The sequence below is a fragment of the Lygodium microphyllum genome, chromosome 11 (genome assembly GCF_053477565.2).
Source record: "Lygodium microphyllum isolate KBCC chromosome 11, Lygodium_microphyllum_v1.1.10, whole genome shotgun sequence".
Classification (NCBI taxonomy): Eukaryota; Viridiplantae; Streptophyta; class Polypodiopsida; order Schizaeales; family Lygodiaceae; genus Lygodium; species Lygodium microphyllum.
In genome coordinates, this window is record NC_141145.1 from 55725824 (window position 1) to 55748928 (window position 23105).

The 23105-nt window shown below is 40.6% G+C and overlaps 1 protein-coding gene across 1 annotated transcript; it reads right to left on the minus strand.

Annotated features, from left to right (window-relative positions):
* Positions 1-19026: 19026 nt before the first annotated feature.
* On the minus strand, positions 19027-21070 carry LOC148028836 (linamarin synthase 2-like). Its single transcript, XM_087687609.1, has 2 exons — positions 20267-21070; positions 19027-20086 (listed from the first exon to the last, which is right to left on the minus strand). The coding sequence occupies exons 1-2, from the start codon at positions 20826-20828 to the stop codon at positions 19098-19100; spliced, it is 1551 nt and encodes a 516-aa protein (XP_087543735.1). The 5' UTR covers positions 20829-21070; the 3' UTR covers positions 19027-19097.
* Between the last annotated feature and the right edge of the window lie 2035 nt (positions 21071-23105).

Genomic DNA, 23105 nt, shown 5'->3' on the forward strand with positions numbered 1-23105 from the left:
TAAGGCAAGATGCTCTCAGCTACCGATCTGTGCCTGCTCTGATACCATGTTGAACAATGTACGAGGGAGACGAGAAACGGAGGAAGAGAGAGAAGAAGAGAGACACGAGACACCGAAAGTGGAACCCTAGAAGTGCATCAACTGAGCACACATGATAGGAATATATAGAGGGGACCTGAGGCATGTGGGAGCTTTCGCTCAACTGCCAAGACCCACAGACCGCTCATTGCTTCAAGCATTTCAAGCGAGCTCTAATGGCTATCTCTCACCTAGCCGATGCGCCGTCGATCCTACAAGTGTAGTGAGCTTACCTCGATACCAATGCGAGTAGCCTCCTCTCTTGCACACCTCGGTAGCTCCACGATTCTCGATGCTAGCTCAAGCATCCTCAATTCTCCTCCATCCCCAAGCTCCATCCTCCATAGCCGTGCGCGTAAGGAAAGAGAAGAGAAGAGAAGAGAATAAGAGAAGAGGAGATGGTGAAGAGCTTCACCCTCTTGATCCCTCACTCCCTCACACTCTCACACTCCCTCTCTCAAGAGCACACTCAAGCAAGAAGAAGAGAAGAAGAGAAGAACATGAAGACTCCTTTTGCCACACACCAAAAGAATGAGCTTCTCATTCACTTTTGAACTTTATGTACAAAACCCTAAATCCCTTTTTGGGCGGTCATCCCCTTTTTACAAGGCCGGCCATTGGCCTAAGCCCATTTCTCATTTCCCACCATTCTAATTTATCATATTCCCAACTAATGCGTGCAATTTGAACAGGAGCGAGCCTGGCGCTCTTTTACAAGGATTCGGAAGCGCTTTCACATTTAATGGTGCACCTTTTACTCTTTTGTTGTCTCAAGGCGACACTGAGACTTTTTGAGGGTCATGCTCGAACATTTAAATTTTTCAGGGTCTGGTTACCAGTCAAGGCGCATTTTTCTTCTTTTATCATACGCCTTCTTTTTTTTCTATTTCCTTTTTTCCATTTTTTCGCTGCTCTGCTCCATTTTTCCACCCCTTTGTGCTACGGTAAATACAGTAAACAAGGCACTATATATAGACAGACTATATATAGCTAACAGGGGCGCTATATATAGATAGACTATATATAGCTAACACTTTTAGCAGCAACCATGCATAGTATTAGCTGCTATTTATCCCAAATTTGGGAGGAGAAGTAGTACCATCTGATAGCTTTTGCTAGAAGAAAAGCTGGGCATATAAAAAATTAACTACATCTATATGGAGAAGTTGTGCCTTGCGATGGTATTTGGGACAAAAAGTTCAGGCACTACATTCTTTATGAGAAGGTGGTTTTTTATACGAAGGCGAAAGGGCTTCAATTATTGTTGAATAAGTTATAGCCGCCTGATCCTTTAGCGAAGTGATTAATCACTTTGCAGGAATTTGATTAGGAGATTAAGAGCAAGCTGCCGAAGCTTCAGTGCATTATAGAGTGTCTTGTGGATTTTCGAGAGCCAAAAGAGGTTTCAGCTAAAGGAAGTGATATGCAAAACTTTGTTCAAGATTGATATGGTATCTATTCCCTCCTAGTATGTTGCTATAACACACTATATTTCTATGGGAGAGACGGGAGCTATTTTATCAAAATCGGAGAAGAGAAAAATTAAACAGCAGGCATTGAAATTTTCCTTGATTGCAGGAACACTATATGGGCAGGGTGTTGATGATATCTATCGTCGATGTGTGATGCCTAACGTGGTTCCATTTATATTGGAAGAGTGCTATGACTCCGCTTGTGGAGGGCACTTTGCTAGGCAGTTGACGACCACAGAAGGCTTTAAGAGCTGGGTATTGGTGGTCATCCATTTTCCAGGATTCATTTGACTATGTCAAGAGATGTGATACATGTCAAAGACATGACAGTAGAGAGAATACGAAGCGTCCATTTACGCTAATTATGGCTATCCTTCTATTTGAGAAGTGGAGCATCGATTTTGTGGGACCTATTACCCCATCATCTACTACTCAGAAGAGATACATTATAGTAGCAATTGATTACTTTACAAAGTGGTCAGAAGCACGGGTGACGAGGCAGGACAATGCAAAAGAGATTGCTAGTTTCCTACTTAAGTAGATCATCTACTATTTTGGTCCGCCAAAGGAAATAGTATTAGATTGTGGAACCTATTTTTTGAACAAGGTTATGACTGAAGCATGGAATATTAAGCATAATAAGATGACCCCCTATAATCCAGAAGCTAATGGACAAGTTGAAAGTACTAATAAGCAGCTTGTAGGTATCTTATCCGAGATGGTCTTCGAAAAGAAGCGAGACTGGGATACATGTGGCAGTATGGGCGTATAATGCGATGTTCAAACAAGCCACTGGCCACACCCCATTGAAATTAGTTTACAGGGAGGAGTGTCTTGCCCTTAGAAATTGAGTTGCCAACTATAAGATTCACAATCAATCATTCTTTGGGTGATGACCCTATTTGAGCAGTTTACGACGATAGCCCACTTGGATGAACTTAAATTATACAATCTGTTGCACCAGGAAGTGGCTAAACATTGGATGAAGTGGTTGCATGACCTCAAAGCAAAGAAATATACCTTTAATAAAGGGCAGTTATCTCTATACTATGATGCACGTAGGAATCTATTTCCAGGGAAGCTGGAACCTAGATGGGATGGCCCTTACAAGATAGTTCGATTAGATAAAAATAAGTCTACAACTTTATTTGCTGATCTACAGGGAGTGGAATCTTAATAAGGCTAAATGCATTGCATGTCTATGCTGGGGTTGATTTGAGACTTGTAGGAGAGCTTAAACTAGTTGAGGGGGTTCATCCCTTATTTGGAGCACCTATATCTCAAGCAAAGATATCACCAGGGGAAGCTTATATGGAGGAGCAAAGGATACAAAGTGATTGAGCAAGAAGACGGCACCTTTGTGTGGGAGATCAAAGTTTTCTGCCATCACTATTTGCAAATTTTAACAAGCATCGCTATTGAGTTTAACAAAGAAGGTGGGGCAGAGCCGTCAATTCATCCTCTAAATATGTTGAACTTTGACTATCATAATAAGGAATAGGGGAGTTCTTGATAGCTGGCTGTGTGAACCCATTATGGACGTACACGTTATACTTTGATGGAGCGTCTCGGGGCCCTAATAAAAAAGGGAGTGTTGGAGTAGTTATCCGAGATCCCCAATGTAGAGTTGCAATGAAATTAGATATTTATCTCAGTCACGAACACCATATTAGGAAATATGGGAATTTTTCATAAGTTTGGGACACGTGGTCAAATCTTTGGATTTGTCATAACTTGAACACCATAAATCCAAAAGGAGTGCTCTATAGCTAAATAGATTCCATTTTTCAAGCGCTTTCCAATGATAGGTCATATCATATAGTTTTGAGAAACTTATAGGCATGTTATTCGGGTGCCACCTTTTTAGTATTCAAAAAATGGGAATTGGGAGATTCCCAAACTTACTAATATTGTGCTAGTGTAGGATTTACTAACAACATGGTAGAGTATAAAGCCTTGATTATGGGACTCAATATTGCCAAGACAGGTGATATCCAGCGGTTATTGGTAAAGGGGGGTTCCCAACTGATCTTAAATCAACTCAATGGGACATATACATTCCGAAATCCTATCCTTCATATATATCATCGAACTACTATAACCCTACTTGATGAATTTGAGAGCGTATCTCTTCAGCTCATTCCACGTTATTGGAATCAGTTTGCGGATTCCTTAGCTAATTTTGCTTATAAAGAGAACCTCTTCTTCAACTGTGGTCCTAGTCCCGATGTTACTCTTGATAATGAGACGGGACCTGGTCGCTTGTGGAGAATGTTATCAGACCATGTGTTATATGGCAGGCGATGCTTGATATGGGTAATGCAAAGAGTTGCTGATACCCATCTACCACTATTATCATGGACCCATAGGTTGATCAGACAATATGTTATGCATATGCCTCTTGCTATATATGCAGAAGGTATGGATCAGAACTTGATGCATTTAGTTTAGGGTTGAGAGCCATATTTTTTCCCTTGGAATAGAGCGTATTTTTGTATATCTGCCTTAGATCTATATGAGCTGGTTTGCTTGATTTCTTTAGGCCAAGAGGACTAGTTGTTTTAAGGTTTTAATGTCTTTTTTCCTTAGGCCAAGACGGCGAGTTAGTTTTGTCGTGTCATGTTTGATTTCTTTAGGCAAAGAGGGCCAGCTAGTTTGCAATGAAATATGTCATTTCTTTAGGCCAAGAGGGCCCTATGTCTCTTTGGTGCAATTACATTTAATGGTTTTGTTGTAGTGATTGCATTATACAGAGGTTGACGAAGTCGCTGAAGGGAGCCTTTGCTACAAAGGAGCTTCTTGTGGCCATTCTTGGTGGTTTCATCCCCTTTCCGAGTCTTTTCCCTAACGCAATTAATGATATATGTGCGTGTAAGGGTTACTTTCTTTTGTTTGTTGGTGATCGGCACTCGAGGCATGAAGTCCCAGGTTTAGGATTTGTATATTTGGGGGAGGTATGAATAGGCATTACCTCCTACAAAGGCATTGTCAAGCATTGAAAGACCTGTTTTAGAAGGCAATTCTAGTGAACCTGTTTTACTAACCTACTCGGCAGGCATTTTAGGAGTTCCTGTTAGTTGTGAGGCAGTTAGAGAAGCCTACTGAAATAATGATAAAAAGAGGAAAAACCCTAAATATCTGAAATACAATATATGAATATATGAAGGTGTGTAAAAAGGGATTCTAGCCCCTATAAAAATAGAAAAGGAAAGAAAAAAAAATCATTGAGCTGTTGTTTATCACCTTGCGAAGGCCTGGTAGGTTCCTAGGGATGCGACAAGACCCGGGGCCGATGCCTTGTCTTCCAAGGGGTGGCATCTAGCTAAAAAACAAAGAATACAAGAATGTTGGAGCTAAAATAAAAGTGAGCGTTAGAAAAGGATTCAGTGTCGCCTTGCGAGGGCTTGGTAGGTTCTTGGATATTGAGACAAGACCTGAGGCCGATGCCCTGTTCTCCTTGGGTCACTATGCTCATCTCCCTTCTTTTTATACGTCTGAGTATGGAAAATAAGAGGCTAAAAGAGCAATGTGCTAAAGAAACTATTTCTTGATCAGGCTATAAGAGTTCTCACCTAGTAGGAACTCCTAGTTGAGTTCTTAGTTAGGTAGGTAGTTCAGACCACCACTTAGGATGACCTCTTTGATAGTTCTTTTTAGCTTGGCTATGTTGGAGCAGTTGGTTAGTGACTAGCTTTAGGCTTTTTGTCAGATTATGCTAGGCCTACTCCTCGTGGATTTCATGCCTTGGTTTTCATAGGGGGTAGGGTGAGAGCTATGATGTGTTTTGTTGTGTATCTATTTTGTATCAACTTGATGCTCTTTGTGGTTGTGTTTATGTGTAGATCTGTTCGAGGGATTTGACGGGCTGAGTCACCCTATCCCGTGGTCGCCAATGACAGATGATTTTTTATGTCGATATGTACTTAAAAATAGCCAAAAATTCAAAATTTCATAGGAAAAATAGACTTCATCGAAGGCGGCGCTGACAATCACTAGGATTTTAAGCTATAAGTCCCTAAAGCACTCATGCTTATTTTCATGGAAAATCAAATGGTGGTGGATGCCCGAGTTGGATTTTTTATAGATGCAAATTGACGTCAGGAATCCAACGCAAGTCTTAGATCTCCATTCCGAGGTCCTTTGATCCCCCATTTAATCCCCACAAGGTTCGAGGTTGTGAAGCAGCTATTGGATGTGGAAGTCGGGAAGAGAGTGATGCGGCTGAGCTTTGTAGATTTCAATGTTACGGAATGACCCATCCAGATGGATCTCAATTCCAATGTCAGTTTTCCCCTCAAAGCTGAAAAAACCACTTTGCCGAAAGTGTGAAAAGAAAAGGCATGAACTAGATATTTTGGATTCAAAAGTTGAAGTTTGCTTAAGCTCGAAACAAACTCAAAAAATGAAACTCCATGGGAAGGGGCGAGGGGCGTTAGTTTTTTGGCGCCCCATTTTTCCCCAAATTTTTAGCATTTTCTTGATCGAGCAAGTGAAGAGGAACCCTCCTGGCTGTGGAATGAAGATTCTCTGTGCCTCCAATCGCTCCAAATCGCATGAGGAGTGATGCACTGAGCAAAGAGATAAAAAACCAGTCTTTCACTCTCCTCCCTCTCTTTTCTACATAGAGGCACTTCATGTGGCAAGAATCAAGAAGAGAATCGGGTGATGGATGCTTGTCCAGCAGAGGCACCAGATTATTCCAAGAGGCTGAGGAGGTTGAAGACTGAAGATATATACTAAAATCCATGGCTGGTTGGTCAATACACAGTCCCAATTAATTATTCAAAAAACCTAAAATACACAAAAAGGCAGTATGCTCTATTTTATGAAAGAATTTTTCTTGTTTTTTATCGTTCATGGTCTAAATGGTGTGCATGGGCTGAAATTTTATTTCAATGTTCATTGCATTATGTTTAAGGGCTGGAATCACTGTTACGTAGAGCCTGTATTGATTTACAACAATTATAAATTTTCAAAACTTGAAAAAACACTAATTTTGATGAAAATTGATAGTATTTTTTGTTCTGAGTAAGAAAAAATGAGTGGAAATGGAATAAAATAAAAAAAATGTTGAGTTTCAATTTAAACGATCAATCATTTAAAAAACCAAAAAAACCTATTTTTCTATTAAAAATAAATGAAAAAAAGAAAAATAAGAAAAAATGTGTTTCTTGCATTCGAAAAGAATGAAAAAATAAGATTTATGTATGTGAATGTCTGACGGGGTTGAAGTATGAGGTTAAGCCTTAGTTTGGCCCTTGTCATTTGTGTTGAAGTACATATTTATTGCTTTTACATACAAAAAATGTCATAAAACAACCTCTACCCCTATGTACCGCAACAAAATTTAAACGGTGAGGGGGAGGATGATGTTATATCATAGTTTAAACACTGAAAGAATAAAAAATTTTATTTTCCTCTTTATGCATAACATTTAGAATGCGGTTTATTTGAAAATAATGGATCTAGCAGCACGAGGTTTGCCTTGGTGCTAGGTTCCTACAATGCACCATTGCGTATTAGCAGAAATTTATTAAAAGGGATATTTTTTGCACAACACATAGGCTAATTTTAAACCGTAATTGTTTGTTCACAAAAAAGCATTCACCATTGCATGAATCATACACATGGTATCTATTCCTCTCATGCATAGCAATTGGTTGAGTTTTAAATGACCCACATTGGAGAGAGTAAGACACCCAAGCCATAGGTCTAGACGGTGGGTTCAAGGGGACAAGTGAGGACTAGTACATTCCTGGAACAATATAATATGGGTACTAAGAGTGGATTCTATTTTGTATGTGTTATATGCGTTAGCAATGCATCGAGGGGCCAATCCCCAAGGTGTAGGAGGGTTACAGTGGGGCCATGGTAATCAGCCAAGGGGTGCCTCCTATGTTGTTCTACATGGTGAATTGCACCAAAATGTGTAGGGTCTCCCTCTAAGGAGTCCGAGAAGGTTAAGGTTTGGACTACAAAAGATGATACAAATGTAAAATGTACGTACGATGGCAGAGCAATGTGTCCTATAGACGCTCCTGACCATGAGGCCTTAGGGTTGTCTTGTGCATATTAGAGATTTGGCTAGTGCTATAGCCAGTGTCGGCCCATTTTAGGTCCCATCAATCATCCACCTAGTGGAAAACCTCTCTACCATGGTAGATACAAGAAATTCCTCGTGCAAGGATTCCACTATATAGTCCTTGCTCCCCTCGGGTATATTTTTCCAATGGTCCAAGATGTTGTGTCTAAAAATTTTGGGCATAACTCTCTCATGCGAGACATCACCCTCCTCCCCTCATCATTCATAATCACACGAGCTATCCTGTCATCTAGGAGGTATCCATACCCCTCTCTAGGGTATAGCTAAGGTGTGTCATCTCCCACCTACAACCATGCTTCTAGGCATAACTAGGAGACCCCTATATATCTAGCATACCCGCGTGCGTAGTATCTCTCAGAGTAACATCCATAGTGGTGCCACCTGCAAATGGTTGAGCGAAACCCAAAGTCACTAGAGAAAATGTCCCCATAGGTGTGACAAATCCTAGAGATGACAAGTATCCACCAGAATGACAAGATGGAGGCATTGCATTAATGCCTCCACAACAATCACCTAAGCTGCCCTCTCTGGAACCTGTACGAGAGTGAGAAGTAGCACCCCTATCTAGAAGCAACTCTGGACTCAGAATATCCACATCTCTTCAGCACCTACTAGAACCACTCCCTCTGTCCGAGCCCACTCTAGAGCATCCATCTCGTATAATAGAAACCAAAGCATCAAAGCGTTTGAAATAGATCTCACAGAACGTCATGATAGCTCTTGGTCTGCCATATTTCTAGATCAAGCCATCTGATTTGGAGACATACATGTGCGAATATTTCCTACAACTCCTTGCACTCATCCCTTGACTTGTTCTTCTCTCCAAGTATCGTCAAAGGTAACCTGCACAAATAGAAAATGATGTTAGCATAATCAATATAAAGATTTAAGTAAAGCATAATAATATCACTTTGAAATAAATGATGCTAATTAAAATGCATATTCTAAAGTACCCTTAAAAGTGATTCATCAAGAAATTGAGTAGGTGGATGCAGCAATTATAACCCAGCCTATGGTTCCATGTCAATCTTCTAGCACAACTGCACGTACAATAGAAGGTCTATAGATAGGTTACCACAGAAGGAGGAGTCCACCTTGTTCTAAAAGAATTCATGGCCTCTGCTCTTTTTGTCATCGTTACCCATGTTTGCCTCTTCTACATGCTCCAAGTCCTCTTCGATCTCCACCCTCCACAATATGGACCCCTCCACTTGCATACTCTCCTCATCTACACTGGGAACATTGCTTTCATTATTATACACTCTCGCACTCCGAGAAGCTGACGACACAATATACCACTGTTGAGGTTGTCAAGGATTTGGATAGAAAATTACATGTTCAATATCACATATAAGAGTGAATCAACATTTGTGACTGTTATGTGTCATGAAAAAAGTTAAAAAAATACGTCATGCACATGTTCACAATGGGCTGATAGGACAAATATGTCGTGTAGATCCATCTATCTTCTCTCAAAATCTATTTCTAGAAATTCAGATGGACCTCACCAAACGGTTACTCCAACTCCTTCCAATACCACTTTGAACCATTGTACATCCAATATGATCATGGAGAAGCTATAGTAATCCACTAAGATAACACTTTGCAAATTCCCAAAATACTCTACCTCATCTATAACGATGTTTGGATCCGTGGCCCACCATCATCTCTCTTGCTCAAACTTTGCTATGACACCACAATCCATTGTAGACCGCATTTTGTCAATGCACTCAACATGAAAATGTCACCCACATGACCATGCCATACTATAGATTTTATATTATATATTGAAATGTTGCCTACATGACCATGCTGCACTGTAGATTATCACATGCATGACCATGCCACACTGTAGATTTTGTACTATATATTGAAATGGTTAGATTATTTGTTGCATATAAAATCTAGATACGATAGCTTATAAAACATGTGGTAACCTTAGGATTACATCCCCTCGAGAATTCTCACTCCTCAGTAGAGACCTCTACCCCTTCATGAGAAGTTGGGTTCAAAGCTCCATGTAACCATCACATAAACATAAACTGTGGCATCTTCTCAAAGCCCTTAGGATATCAAATCGGTTGATGGTGTGTACTATATCAAAAGTTGGATTGCGCTTCTTTACGATCTTTCCTAGCCTGCTCCTCATACCTAGCGAGCCACTTCTCCATGGATGCATGATATGACATGCAAAAATGATTCACTTTCTCCTCCATTGTAGCATCCATCGTTTTTTCTATCCCATTTTCAACCACCACATCTCTGGTCAGTCTATCATTTTCCTTCAACAACCATAGCATATTGTTGTCTGAATCCACCGTTGGTAGCCATTGTGAAATATGTACTAACACCTTTGACACAAGAAACCTTTAGCTATGATACCTTCTGTCCAAGCTCATTGTCCACAAAGCCTTCAAGGTTTTCATGAAGCGCTCCAAGAAGAATATCCATCATGTATGGGTGTGTCCCATAATCTCTACTTCATCTACAAGATGTATCAAGATGTGAGTTTGTATCATGAGCATGCTTGTGGGCAAGTACTTCCCAAAGTAATAGACCATCTCCACCACTCCCTGCCTTACGAATTCAATAGAGGATGTCTTTATATCCTTCTATGAGATCCATTTTACTAAATTTGACAACTTGTAAATTGCCTCATGTATTTTTTGAGTGACATATCGTGCAGTCCCGATCGGTAATACAGTCTGCCACAAATGAATAAGCATTACGAACACTGACTAGACACTAAATAGCAAAATATCTAGGCTACTTACAAATCAAGGCCATGACAAACATGACATATCTTATACCAATCATGAGATTTTAGCCTTAACAGTTGGTCGTCTTTACAGAAAGCAAATCTGAGGAAACGCATCATACCTGTCGGGGTGCAAATAGACCTGAGAATTTGCTCCACCATGCACTCTTCTTTAATGGATAGGACCACCATAAATGCTCGACTATGGCCAAAGACCCTCCATCTTGCCTATCTCCTTCAAATCCATTCGTGCCCCTACACTGTCTCTCTTTCCTATGATGTGGTCCCATAATAAGCTGCCCACATTCTTGAAAATGTGCATGGGATTCAAAAAATGGTTGTTCTGTACAGTGGGTCCAATACGACGACTCGTAAAAAACCTAAAAATGCCACATTCCATTTGGATGTGACTCCGTGTGTGAACCATTTTCAACTCATACTAGCTTTGGGCATTCATTCATGTTAGAGGTCATCCAAGAAAACATTTTCTCAGTTCATGGCCCTCCAACAAGAAAGCGGCGTGTCCTTGATATACCATATTCTTCACGGTTTGTAATCTTCGGGAGCCTAACTGTGGTCCACAAAATGGATATGCATAATAACCTAAGGTGACTGGACCTGCCCCAATACCCCTATTTAGTCAACACAAACTTGAATGAGCTATGTTAGATATCACCAATGAGAATGGAAACCTACTTACCTGAGCACTCCTTGAATCCCATAAAGTCATGCATGGTCCTTATGAGAATGGCTCGTATACTAGCGAACCATCGACCATTGCCCTTGCTCATGTCTTCCACGGTGACCCTCTCCTCCCACAAAATCTTGAGCTCATCAACTAATGGACAGAGATAGACATCTATGTTCTTGACTTTGTAGCATACCGAAGAGCGAGCAAGCTAAGGATCGAGTGTCCTTTCTTCATAGAAAGCCATGGTGGGATGTTGTAATTAACAAGGACTACAGACCGCACACTATAAGAAGTTGAACAAGGACCAAATGGATTCACACCATCCATAGCAAGACCGAGCCTAAGATTCCTTGGCTCTCGTGCAAAGCTTAGAAAGGTGGAGTCAGTATGACTCCATACACGTGAATCTGCTGATATTCATTAAACTCCATCTGTGGATCTATTCTGCGCATGCCACGTTTTCAAGCTCGCCATGCCCGATGTAGAAAACATGTGATATATACGTGATATAAGTGGAAAGCGTCTAAGAACTTTTTGAGAGATGATATGCCCCTACAAGTCCTGTCGATACCTATAAGCACCACACTTTGGGCATGTCTCCATAGTCCCATAGTCTCCTCGAAATATCATGAAATCCTTGACACATGCATGGATGTTATTGTAGTCCATGTCAAACTTTCGTAATACTAGTCGCACATCATCACGAAATACTAGTCGCACATCATCACGAGACTTAGCCATTGTGTTTCTAGGTGGTAATCTATGATACTTTAGCAACCTTTAAAATTTTCATAAAATACCTTGGAAAAGCACAAGTTTTCTTTATAATGAAATCAAAAATATTAGCGGAGCGTACGTAGAATATACCTAAACAACTCAATCACACTCGCATCACTTCACCCATATTTTGCCTACACACTTAGGAGCATAAGTAGCATCTTCAAGCAAGATAATCAGTACCCATCATATAATGGTATGAAAACTTTCTCTCTTAGCAGATCAGATGACTCGACATCCCTGGGTATCAATGCATTCATCATTGCCTCCATCTCAAGCTCCAAGATTAGAGGAATGTCCAAAAGGCTGACTTTCTCCTTTGGTATCGAGGGTGTAGACTAAGTCATGCCTTCCAATTGGTGTATTGGCTCAAGAACTCCATCCATTGCATGCCCACAAACTCTTCTAACTAGCCGCAATAGGTGCATTCCTCCTTGGGATGAGACATCACCTCGTATAAATTTTACGGGCATGTCTAATGTTTTTGTATATGATCTTAAATTACTTTGTGAATGTAAGGCATGTGGACACTATTGTTTGCTCAAAGTCTGAAATGGCCTAATCAATGATCTCTGATTGAAACTCGCAAAAGCGTTGTATGTGTTCTATAGATAAGCAACACTTTTATTTGATTGCCAGCTTGCATTGAGAGAAAGGATACAGGACATGCTAATCAAGATATACCTCACAATCTTGAATATCACGACCATCATCATTCTCCATTTGGTCTACGTTACAACAAACAATAGGTTTTTGTGCCCCTCATTTTCCATTTGGTCTACCTTACAACAAACAATAGGTTTTTGTGCCCCTCATTTATGATCTTCGTTTATTTTAATCTATGGTCCTCTTTCTCTCCCTTTCCCTTTATTTGTTTTCCTCCCTCCATGTCTCTTTATTCGTTCCTTTTCTCTCCATGTCCCTCTGTCTTTATCTATATGCCTTTTTATTTATCTCCACGTCTCTCTTTCTCTCTCTCTTTTCCCTTTTTTTATTTGCCTCCCTTCCTCCTTATTTATTTCTCTTCCCACCTTTCACATTCTCTTTTTCTTTATTTTTCTTTATTTACCTCCCTTAATCCTTCTTTGTTTCTCGCTCTCCCCTCTCTCTCAATGTTTCTCTCTCCCCCACTCTCACTTCTTCTCTCTTTTCCTTTCCCTCCCTTCTTTTCTCTATGTCTTTCTTTCTTTTTCTCTCCACTCCCACTCAAAGCATCTCATTACAATTAAAATCAAAGACAGAAAATAGAAAACTCATAAAATAAGGCATTGAAAGACCCTATCTCCCCACCCCTGTTCATGCCTCCCTCCCCCCTCTTCCTTTATTTTTCTATCATTTCATTCTCTCTAATTCTCTCGTTGTTTTCATTTTTCTCTCTCGCTCTCTATTTATTGTTTTCTCTATCTCTCCTTTTCTCCCTCTTTCCATTCCTTTTTCTCCCCTTCTCTTTCTAGTTGTCTCTTTTTCTTTCACTCTCCTTCCTCTCTTTCCCTCACCCTTTTATCCACCTCTTCGTTCACTCTCCATTTTTTTTCTCCCCCCTCTCTTTCTTTCTCTCTTTTTCTATTTTTTTGTTGCCTCTCTCTTTATTTTTCTCTGCCCTCTCGTTGTTTATCCTCTCTCCCTCCTTTTCTCTCTCTCTTTCTCTTTCTTTGTTATCTTTCCTCTTTTTTCTCTCTCTCATTGTCTCTTCTTTTTTCTTCCTTCTTTTCCCTCTCTCCTTTCCTCTCTTTCTCTCTCAATGCATCTCATTACAAAGAAAAAAGAAAAGAAAAGAAGAAAATACAAGAACCTCGGGGAAGTTACTATATGTATATCCTCTACATCACACGTGTTCAAGGCATCTTTATAAATACCCTTATGATTTTTTCTTGAATAAAACATAAACATTTTCTATTCAATTTGTAAATAACCCGTTTATATTATACCATTCTGTATGTAAAAAATGTATAAAAATTGTATTTACAAAATGCCTTATTTTGAACCCACGTGTTGCGCACATATATTCATGAGTAACTTACCCCACACAAGAACAAAGCAAGAAAAGGCAATGTACCTATCGCAAAGGCCCGACGATGGATTCTTTGTCTCCTCTTTGTGATATCCTTTATTTCTTCCTTGTGCACTTTTTCCTCTTTTTCGCATATGGTGGCGGTGTCAAGATTGTGGGAGAGAAGGAAGGAGTCTCACTTGTAGCTTTCTTGCTTGCACAATGGGGGAATACACACAAAGGTGGAGGCTGAAAACATTTTTCCTCTTCTTAGTTGTGTAAGACAAAAGAACTCTAGTACATTGAAATAGAAGAACCCTATATATGGGTCTCAAACCAAACTCAACTAACTAAGGTGGCATACTAACTGAGCCACGAACTAAAGTAGATAAGGATAGCTGTCATCTAGCTATTATTCATGGGCGGTGTACCAACCGCATCTGCAACTGGCATATCACGAGTGGAGCTCGATATCTCAACACTCCCCCTCAAGCTCAATCCCAATTCTTGCACACCAAGCAGGTCTCTGAACTTGTGCAGCTTCTCTACACCCAATGCCTTCGTAAATATGTCAGCTACCTGATCCTCTGTGCTGACATAAACTAGATCAATAAGACCTAGAAAAACCCTCTCCCGCACATAGTGATAATGCATCTCAATGTGCTTTGTTCTAGCATGATAGACTAGTTTATTTGCCAAGTATATACTACTCATGTTGTCACAATAAATGACAACTGGCTCATCTATAGGCTGATGCATATCATAAAGTAGCTTATGCAACCAAGATACCTCACATGCAGCCATTGCTGCGCCCCTGTACTCAGTCTCTGTGCTCAACAAGGCAACTGTAGGCTGTTTCTTGCTGCTCCAAGTGACTGCAGCACTCCCAAAAGAGAACACATATCCACTGGTAGATCGTCTATCAGAAATACTACCAGCCCAATCAACATCAGTGTATCCATGCAACTGTATTTGAACCCCAGTCTCATAAAGTAGTCCATACTGCAATGTGGACTTCACATACCTGAGTATGCGTCTAGCTGCATCCAAATGCAATTTCCTTGGAGCCTGCATAAACTGACTTACCAATCCAACAGCATAGCTCAAATCTGGCCCGGTAATAGTCATATAAATCAAACTTCCTACTATGCGTCTGTACATAGTAGGGTCTTCGAGAAGCTCACCTGCATCTGTGCTCAGCTTCACATTCTGCTCCAAAGGAACTGAAATAGGCTTACAGCCTGTCATCCCATATTTGGACAGCATGTCCAATCCATACTGCCTCTGCAAGAGCCGTATCCCACTTGGTGATCTAATCACCTCAATGCCCAGAAAATAACGCAGCTCTCCCAAATCCTTCATCTCAAACTTCTGCTTTAATAACATTTTCACATGAAGGATATCTTCATCACTGTCACCTGTTATAATCAAATCATCAACATAAATGACAAGTAGCGTAATACCTTTCTCTGTTTTTCTCACATAAAGTGAAAAATCTGCCTTGGAAATCTGAAAGCCAATAGTGACAAGATATTGTCCTATCTTGTTAGACTATGCTCTAGGTGCTTGCTTCAAGCCATACAAGGCTTTCTTCAACCTGCAAACAAACTCAGGATGAACAGCATGCACATAACCTGGTGGCTGCTCCATATAGACCTCTTCTTGCAAATCGCCATGCAAGAAGGCATTCTTTACATCCATCTGATGTAAAGACCATCCCTTTGATGCAGCCATAGCAATGACTGCTCTTATGATTGCCATCCTTGCAACCGGACTGAATGTTTCTTCATAATCAATGCTATATGTTTGTGCATACCCCTTGACTACTAATCTTGCCTTGTATCTATTCACAGAACCATCTGCATTGTGTTTCACCTTATAAACCCACTTACAACTAATTGCATTCTTATCTTTAGGCAAAGGTACCAATTTCCATGTAGCATTTGCTTCCAAGGCATCCATTTCTTCATCCATGGCTTTCTCCCATTTTTCTTTTCCCATGGCTTGCTCAAAAGAAGTGGGTTCTGGTTCCTGTATCACTTTGACCATATATGCATAGTGAATGGCTGTAAATCCATCATATTTCAGCTTATCCACAGGATACCTAGCTCTAGTAGACGTACGCAAAGTAGGTTCACTCCTAGGTGCTCTCAAAACATCCCTGGTCTTCCTTACTCCAGGTGTAACAATAGAAGCACCCAACTCATCATCAATGCTATGTTCTGAGCCACTGGATTCACCATCTACATAAGAGTGGCCTGCATTCACATCAAACATGGGCTGATCTACCTTCTATTTTCCTTTTCGTGATACCTGCATACCACTATCTGCATTGCTTTGAGAAGATTCTTCTGATCTCAATCTGCCTGTCCATGGCAAAGAATGTGAACCACTGCTAGAGAACGCTCCAGATCCACTAATATCTTGTGACTGTTGCTGTGAATTCTGTGTAGCATTACCATTTTGTGCATCTACATTATCAATCACATTTAGTGGTTTATACCAGCTACTCATCTCATAAAAAATAACATCTCTGCTCACTGTAAACTTAGGAGTAGAAGGGTTATAGCATCTATACCCTTTTTGCTGTAGAGAATAACTAATAAAGATGCACTTCTCAGCTTTTGGATCCAACTTGGATCTCAACTCATATGGCACATGAACATAGGAAATGCAACCAAAAATTTTCAAATGAGAAATATCTGGTTTCCTACCAGTATAGCTCTCCTCTGGAGTCATGCCATGTATTGCTGCAGTGGGAGTCATGTTCATTATGTAGACTGCTGTAGCAACTGCCTCAGCCCAGTAAAAATCTGACAGGTCTTTTTCATTGAGCATGGCACAAGATACCTCTCCAATATGCCTGTTTTTTCTTTCTACAATTCTATTTTGCTGTGGGGTATGACTACATGAATATTGCTGCTTTATGCCATGCTCCTGCAAGAACCTTGCAAACTCATTTGAGAGGTACTTTCCCCCTCCATCTGACCTTAGGCATTTTATTTACAGGCCTGTATCTTTTTCAACCATAGCTTTAAGAGTTTTGAAATGCCCAAAAAATTCACTTTTCTTTTTCATAAAATACACCCAAACTTTTCTACTATAGTCATCAATAAAAGTGACAAAATAATGACAGCCTCCAATAGATGTAGCTTTAGTAGTCCACACATCAGAGTGGATTAATTCCAATGGCTTCTTACTCTCTTAAACATGTCTAGGAAATGGTTTCCTTGCCTGTTTTTCAAATTGACAGGCTTCACATATCTTATGCATTTCTGCAACATTGAATTTAGGCAATCCTGCAACAATATTTTGGGCTTGCATTGATTTAAGTCGCTGTACATTAACATGACCAATGCGTTTATGCCAGATATCAATATCTGCAACTACACTGGTCCCATATACAAACATTGTTGCACTCAATTCAGGCATGTCTGCATCCAACGTAAACATTCTGCCCTTCTTCTTTCCTTTTGCTATCAAGCGACCTTTATTTTTCATATCCTCAACAAAGCATCCATGAGAATTAAATCTGACCTGCAAGCCCTGCTCAACCATTTGACCAATAGAAACCAAGTTCTTAGTGATATTCGAGACATGAAATACATCTGACACGTATTTCTTTTTCCCATCCTGCATAGACAAAGGAATTTTTCAATCTATACAATAGGATGTGCAATATCATCACCAATCTCCAGAAATCGTGGTTTTTCCATTTTCCTTGCATCCTGCATCCATTCTGCATGACCTGTCATGCGGTTTGATGCACCTGAGTCAACATACCACACATCGTTGCTTTCTTCTGCACTTGTCACAAAATTGGTCATGTACTGTACCATAAACAAATGCTCATTTCTGTCATCACCCTGTCTACTAGAAGATGCATAATTCCCTTGTTGCAATTTTCCATTCATGATGTCATTCTACTTTTTATAGCAGTCTTTAGCCATATGACCCATTTTACCACAGTAGTAGCATTCACCATTACTGTTTGCATTTTGGCCTCTTTGCCATCCACCACGATCTCTTTGGCTCCCCTTGCCTCTAGAGTTACCACGTCCTCCTCCAAAGGACTGGTTTTCTTGAGTTTGCTGCATATTCTGGTTTCTACCATGGCCTCCAGATCGGCCTCCTCTACCTCTGCCTCTACCTCTTCCAGCATTTGAGTAGAAGACAGCTTCTTTTGAAGTTCCTCCTGAAGAAGATGCACCACCATTTCTCTGCTCCTCAGAAATTAGAAGAGCAATCAACTCCTCAAAATCAGGAAATCTTTCACGGACGGAAATGGATGTTCGGAACTGTGCATAATTCCTTCCTAGACCATTCAACGTCACAGAAACTAAATCATCATCTTCCACTGGCGACCCAATGGAAGCAAGTGCATCTGTAATCTTCTTCACCTTCATGTGGTAGTCATTGATGCTCATACTTTCTCTTTGCACATTGTGCAACTCTTGCTTGAGCTGTATTTTCTTGGCTTGCGTATTTGTGCTATACATTTTTGACAAAGTATCCCATGCCTCCTTTGGCGTACTTGCATCTTGAATATGCAAAATCATAGAGTCTGAAATGCTGATAGACAGCCAGTACATAACTTTCCTGGCTCTCTCATACCATGCTTTAAATGCCTGCATTTGCTGTTGATTGAGAACATCAGGAAGAAGTATTAATAACGTGGACATGTCCTCTATACACTATGTATAATTGAGTTTTGGCTATAAAATTTGTGATATTATACCTTATTTCTTGAGCTATAATAGTTATTGAGTTACATTCAAAGCTTTTGAATAAGAGGACTCAACCTATTCATTTTCTCTTTTGATATGAGGTGTCTTGGTTTGAACTACATATTGGAGTTCTTGTTTGTGTTTGGGACTAAGGGAGTTTTATTTCTCACTCTCTTTTAGCTTCAAACGCTTGTATGTTTTATTGTTATTTCAAAAAACACTTCTGTTGGATGCCTACAACCGTGACCCCTTGTGGTCTAACTTCTAGCCAAAAAGCGTCTTTATCAACTACTTTACTCTTATTCTTGTGGATCCTTCAGTGCAACCTAAACAACGATACTATCAAATAAGTAACTCAGACTTTGCGGGACACAACTACTCCATGGATATGCATTAAGATAGTTTGTTGTAGTTGATACTCTAAGGTTCCTTGTTAAAAGGAAAAATAGTCTATATTTGCAAGTACGTGCGCGAAATGGATAAGGGCAGGGCGCACATTTTTTAGCGCATTAAGCACTCTTCCACAAACTGCTGCAAATTTTTATGGGAGCTACCACCATCTTTTGCGATAGCCTTGCATGCCGAGTCTCGAAGCCCCTTTGCTCGCTTTCTCATCTGCTCTGCATCCTCACCTGTCATAAGGCGCTTTACGGCTCTCTCCACTTCTTCTTTCTCAGCTCTATTCTTCTCGTCGACCACAAGTTTCAAGCCAATTTTCCACACTTGAGAAACCAACCAGCAATTGGGAAATTGGTCGTAGAAGTACGGCCAGCCCAAGATGGGCACGCCATTGGACAAGCTCTCGAGTACAGAGTTCCATCCACAATGAGAGAAGAAGCCGCCTACAGCCGGATGTGCAAGGACAAGGGACTGGGGGGCCCACTGTATGACCCTGCCCCTCCCTTGAATCTCTTCTAGGAAGCCCTGGGGCAACGCAGCATCAATAGGAGTATCTGCCTTCACATCAAGGAGACTGCCTTTTCTGATCGCCCACAGGAACCTTTGTCGAGAAGCAGCGAGTCCGAGCGCAAGTGCATGTAATTGCTCGGCCGAATACCTTGTTGAGCTTCCAAAGGACACATAGACAACAGACGAGGGGGGGTGAGAATCAAGCCATTCGATGCAATGGTGATCTTCTTCCATCAAGCTGGAATTATCTGGACGGCTATAATATTGTCTTGCTTGGTTGTTATTAACCCGAGGACCAGGAGAGGGGATCAAGGGGCCTACTAACGAGAGGCTCTTAGCTGGGGGTGATAATTGCGAGACCTGATGGTGATGCGGTTCGAGCTCCTCGAAGGAGTTCGTGAGCAGCGCCGCGGCTCCATCTAGAGTGGCCAAGCGGGCGTCCATCACCTCTTTAAGCCATTCTAGACCTCTCTTGCCTGCCGTATTGTGACACGGAAGATCTGCCGGATGCATGGGCGGCAAGCCCGGTAGGCACGTAATCAACTCCAGTGTCTCATCTCTTGGTCCATATGAGTTGATCTCTGTACAGACGTAAACAATCGATGCAATTCAGAAGATTTGACCTGTTACATAATATACTTTTCATGTTCTAGCGATTAAAAAAAGAGGTGTGAACTGTGAAGGCTCGCATAGTCGCATTTGCCCCTTTCATGATGGTCTCCAAAAACATGAAAAAGAGTGGTTCAAATACATCGCATTACCAAGGTTTTCGTTTTCATAAGGGTTGTAGCCATGCAGGGAGACGATGAGGTCAATCAGAATCAACATCGAGTAAACGGAGGCGTTCACTGGGCAGAAGACGACCTCGGGCAAGTTCAAGCGTTGCGCGAGGTGAGGCATCCACGAGATGAAGAAGTCGCCTATGAGGCAGGTGACGGGCTCAATGTCTGCGAACAGCGGTTGCTGGATGAGCAGCGCGACCTCGCCCTCCATGCGCGTGATGGCCACTGCCCGCTCCTCCCTCGTGCGCTCCTCGTCGGGCGGCAGGCCATCGGGGATGCCTACGAGGCGGACATGTGCCCCACCGTCCGGCCCTACGATCGCATCGCCGTCCTTGTGATCACCGTTCTCATCAGCAGCAACAGCAGCAGCTGCTGCTCGGGCGCTCTGGATCTTGTCCACGAACTTCTGAAAGGTCACGAGGGTCACGGTCACGCCCATGGTCGCCAGCTTCCTTCCCAGCTCCATGAGAGGCGTGATGTGGCCTTGTACGGGGAATGGGATGAGAAGCGCATGCGGCGGCTGCTTGCTCTTGATGGTCATGGTATAAGGAATGTAGGGTAGTAGCTTAGCAAGAGAAGGGGCAGGAGGAGGCAACAATGGTGGTGATTAGGCCAGCTCGTCGATCTCGTCTGCTTGCAGAGCGCAGAGGACTGCTGACTCGGCCGGCGCTTCTTAAGATTTAACTCCCCGCTCGCTCATGAGATGTTCTGCAATGGACGGCTATTGTAATTTGTGAGCTGTGCAAATTACAATAATGGACCCGCCGTTCAAAGGCAAAGCCAACGTCCAGATTCCTGGCTCGAGGTCTTGTGAATTTGGGAGCCGGTGGGACCCCACGCAGTGGCACGCACGACTCCACACAAATCAATATTGAATGTCATGGCTTACATCATGAAGTCTAATGTCATTGCTTGCATCGATATTTGTATTCAACGGGCGCTCAAACATTTGACCGCAAACTTTTGCTGCAAGTGGCGCCCGTATAACATCCATCTTGGTGACTAACCAAGTGCAGCACTCCCATGATCCATCTTTTAGTATGTCTTCTCATCATGTATGTGTGTGTGTGTATACAAATCACGTATTGATTTGAAGGTTACTAATACCTATTCCCTTCTCTTTGCAATAAGTATAACTTTCAACATAAACATTCATTTAAAGGGTCAAATGCGTACCTCTCTCTTAGATTTTCTCATCTCAAAGCAAGAATATAAAAATTACCAAGGGACAAGACATAGTAATTGAAAGAAACTGATATATTAACATTTCTCAATACAAGGCATGTGATTCTTGAAGTCTTATATCTTTCGTGTACTTTGATACATTCAATATATCCACCTTACATCCTCTAAGTTGCTGTGGGTGTTGACAAAGAAACAAACATAAGCATATCAAGTGTAGAAAAATTCATACTTTTTCTTTCAATGCTTTTAAAAAGTCTTCTTTCACATATACCTTAGCTAATTGGTAATGTGACAACAATTTGCCACATTTTGAATGGCTTAGGATACATTCGCTCCCATTGATCTATCTCTTTACAACATTGGTTCAAGAACCAATAAGCCCTAAAGAAGGATAACAAGATTACATTCAAGATCCACTATCCACATGTCAACTTATATCAAAATAAATAGTAATAAAATATATAGAAGGGTAGCTTTTGTATAACCCCTAATTTTTAAGGTAGATAGAAATTTGTATTTCTTACTCTAAGATTGGACTTTTGGTTGAAGGGTGCTTTTTATGTGACCCTTAGATTGACAATAGAGAATGTGTACTACCATTCTAATGCAAAGGGATACATGAAATATTAATCTTGTTTTTGAATATCAATTTTTAGAAAGCCCTTTCTCATAATGTCTAGACCGCTTACGAAGGGTACTCCAACCTTCAAACTTTTTCACTACTTGGAATCTCTACCAAAACTATTTATAGGTCTTTTTGAAACCTAATCAAATGACATCTCACAAGATGATCATAAGCAAGGTGGGCATTCAAAGCTATGGCAGGTTCAAATACAGTACTTACTTACTTACATACTTGTAGGTATTTTCCAAAGCCAATCAAATGACATCTCACAAGATGATGGTAGGCAAGGTGTGCATTGAAAGTTATGAATATATCAAACATAGTAATTTGAATAAGTAGTAATTTGAAAGAGTCCCTCGTGTATTCATAATATTGTGATATGGTTCAAGGGTAGAGGGTGTTAGTAATGCTTGTAAAAATAGTGATCATCATTTTGCATACAAATAATAATATTAAGTTCAATTTGCGACACCTTTTGTTTTGAATAAGTGGAAAATGCTATAAAATAGTGAAATTTGTAAAAATAATGAGCATCATTTTGCATCATTTTGCAACTATGTTCAATTTGTGGCATCATTTTGCAACTAGAGAGAGAGAGAGAGAGAGAGAGAGAGAGAGAGAGAGAGAGAATAGTTGCAAACTTCTTGGGTAACTTGCGTATTTATTCTAAGGAGATTTCCTTGGATTCCTATAAAGATCATCAATTTGATGTCTCTTTTGAAAATGGCCTACGTCTAGTATACTAGATGTTGAAAATAAAGGTGAAATTAAGGTTTCTTTAGATATGACCATTTGTTTCCATAATCTAGTTTTTAAAAAATAAAGTATCATTTGGAACAAGATTTGACTTTTACAAGATGACTTCTATATTATGACAATGATTGTACTTTGTACACACTAAAATAGTTATGTAACAAAATCTAATGCTCATGATCAATTTTGGTTTATATTCTCACTATAATAATGTTGCAAGGCTTTGTACTTACATTCATTTAAATATTGATGTTT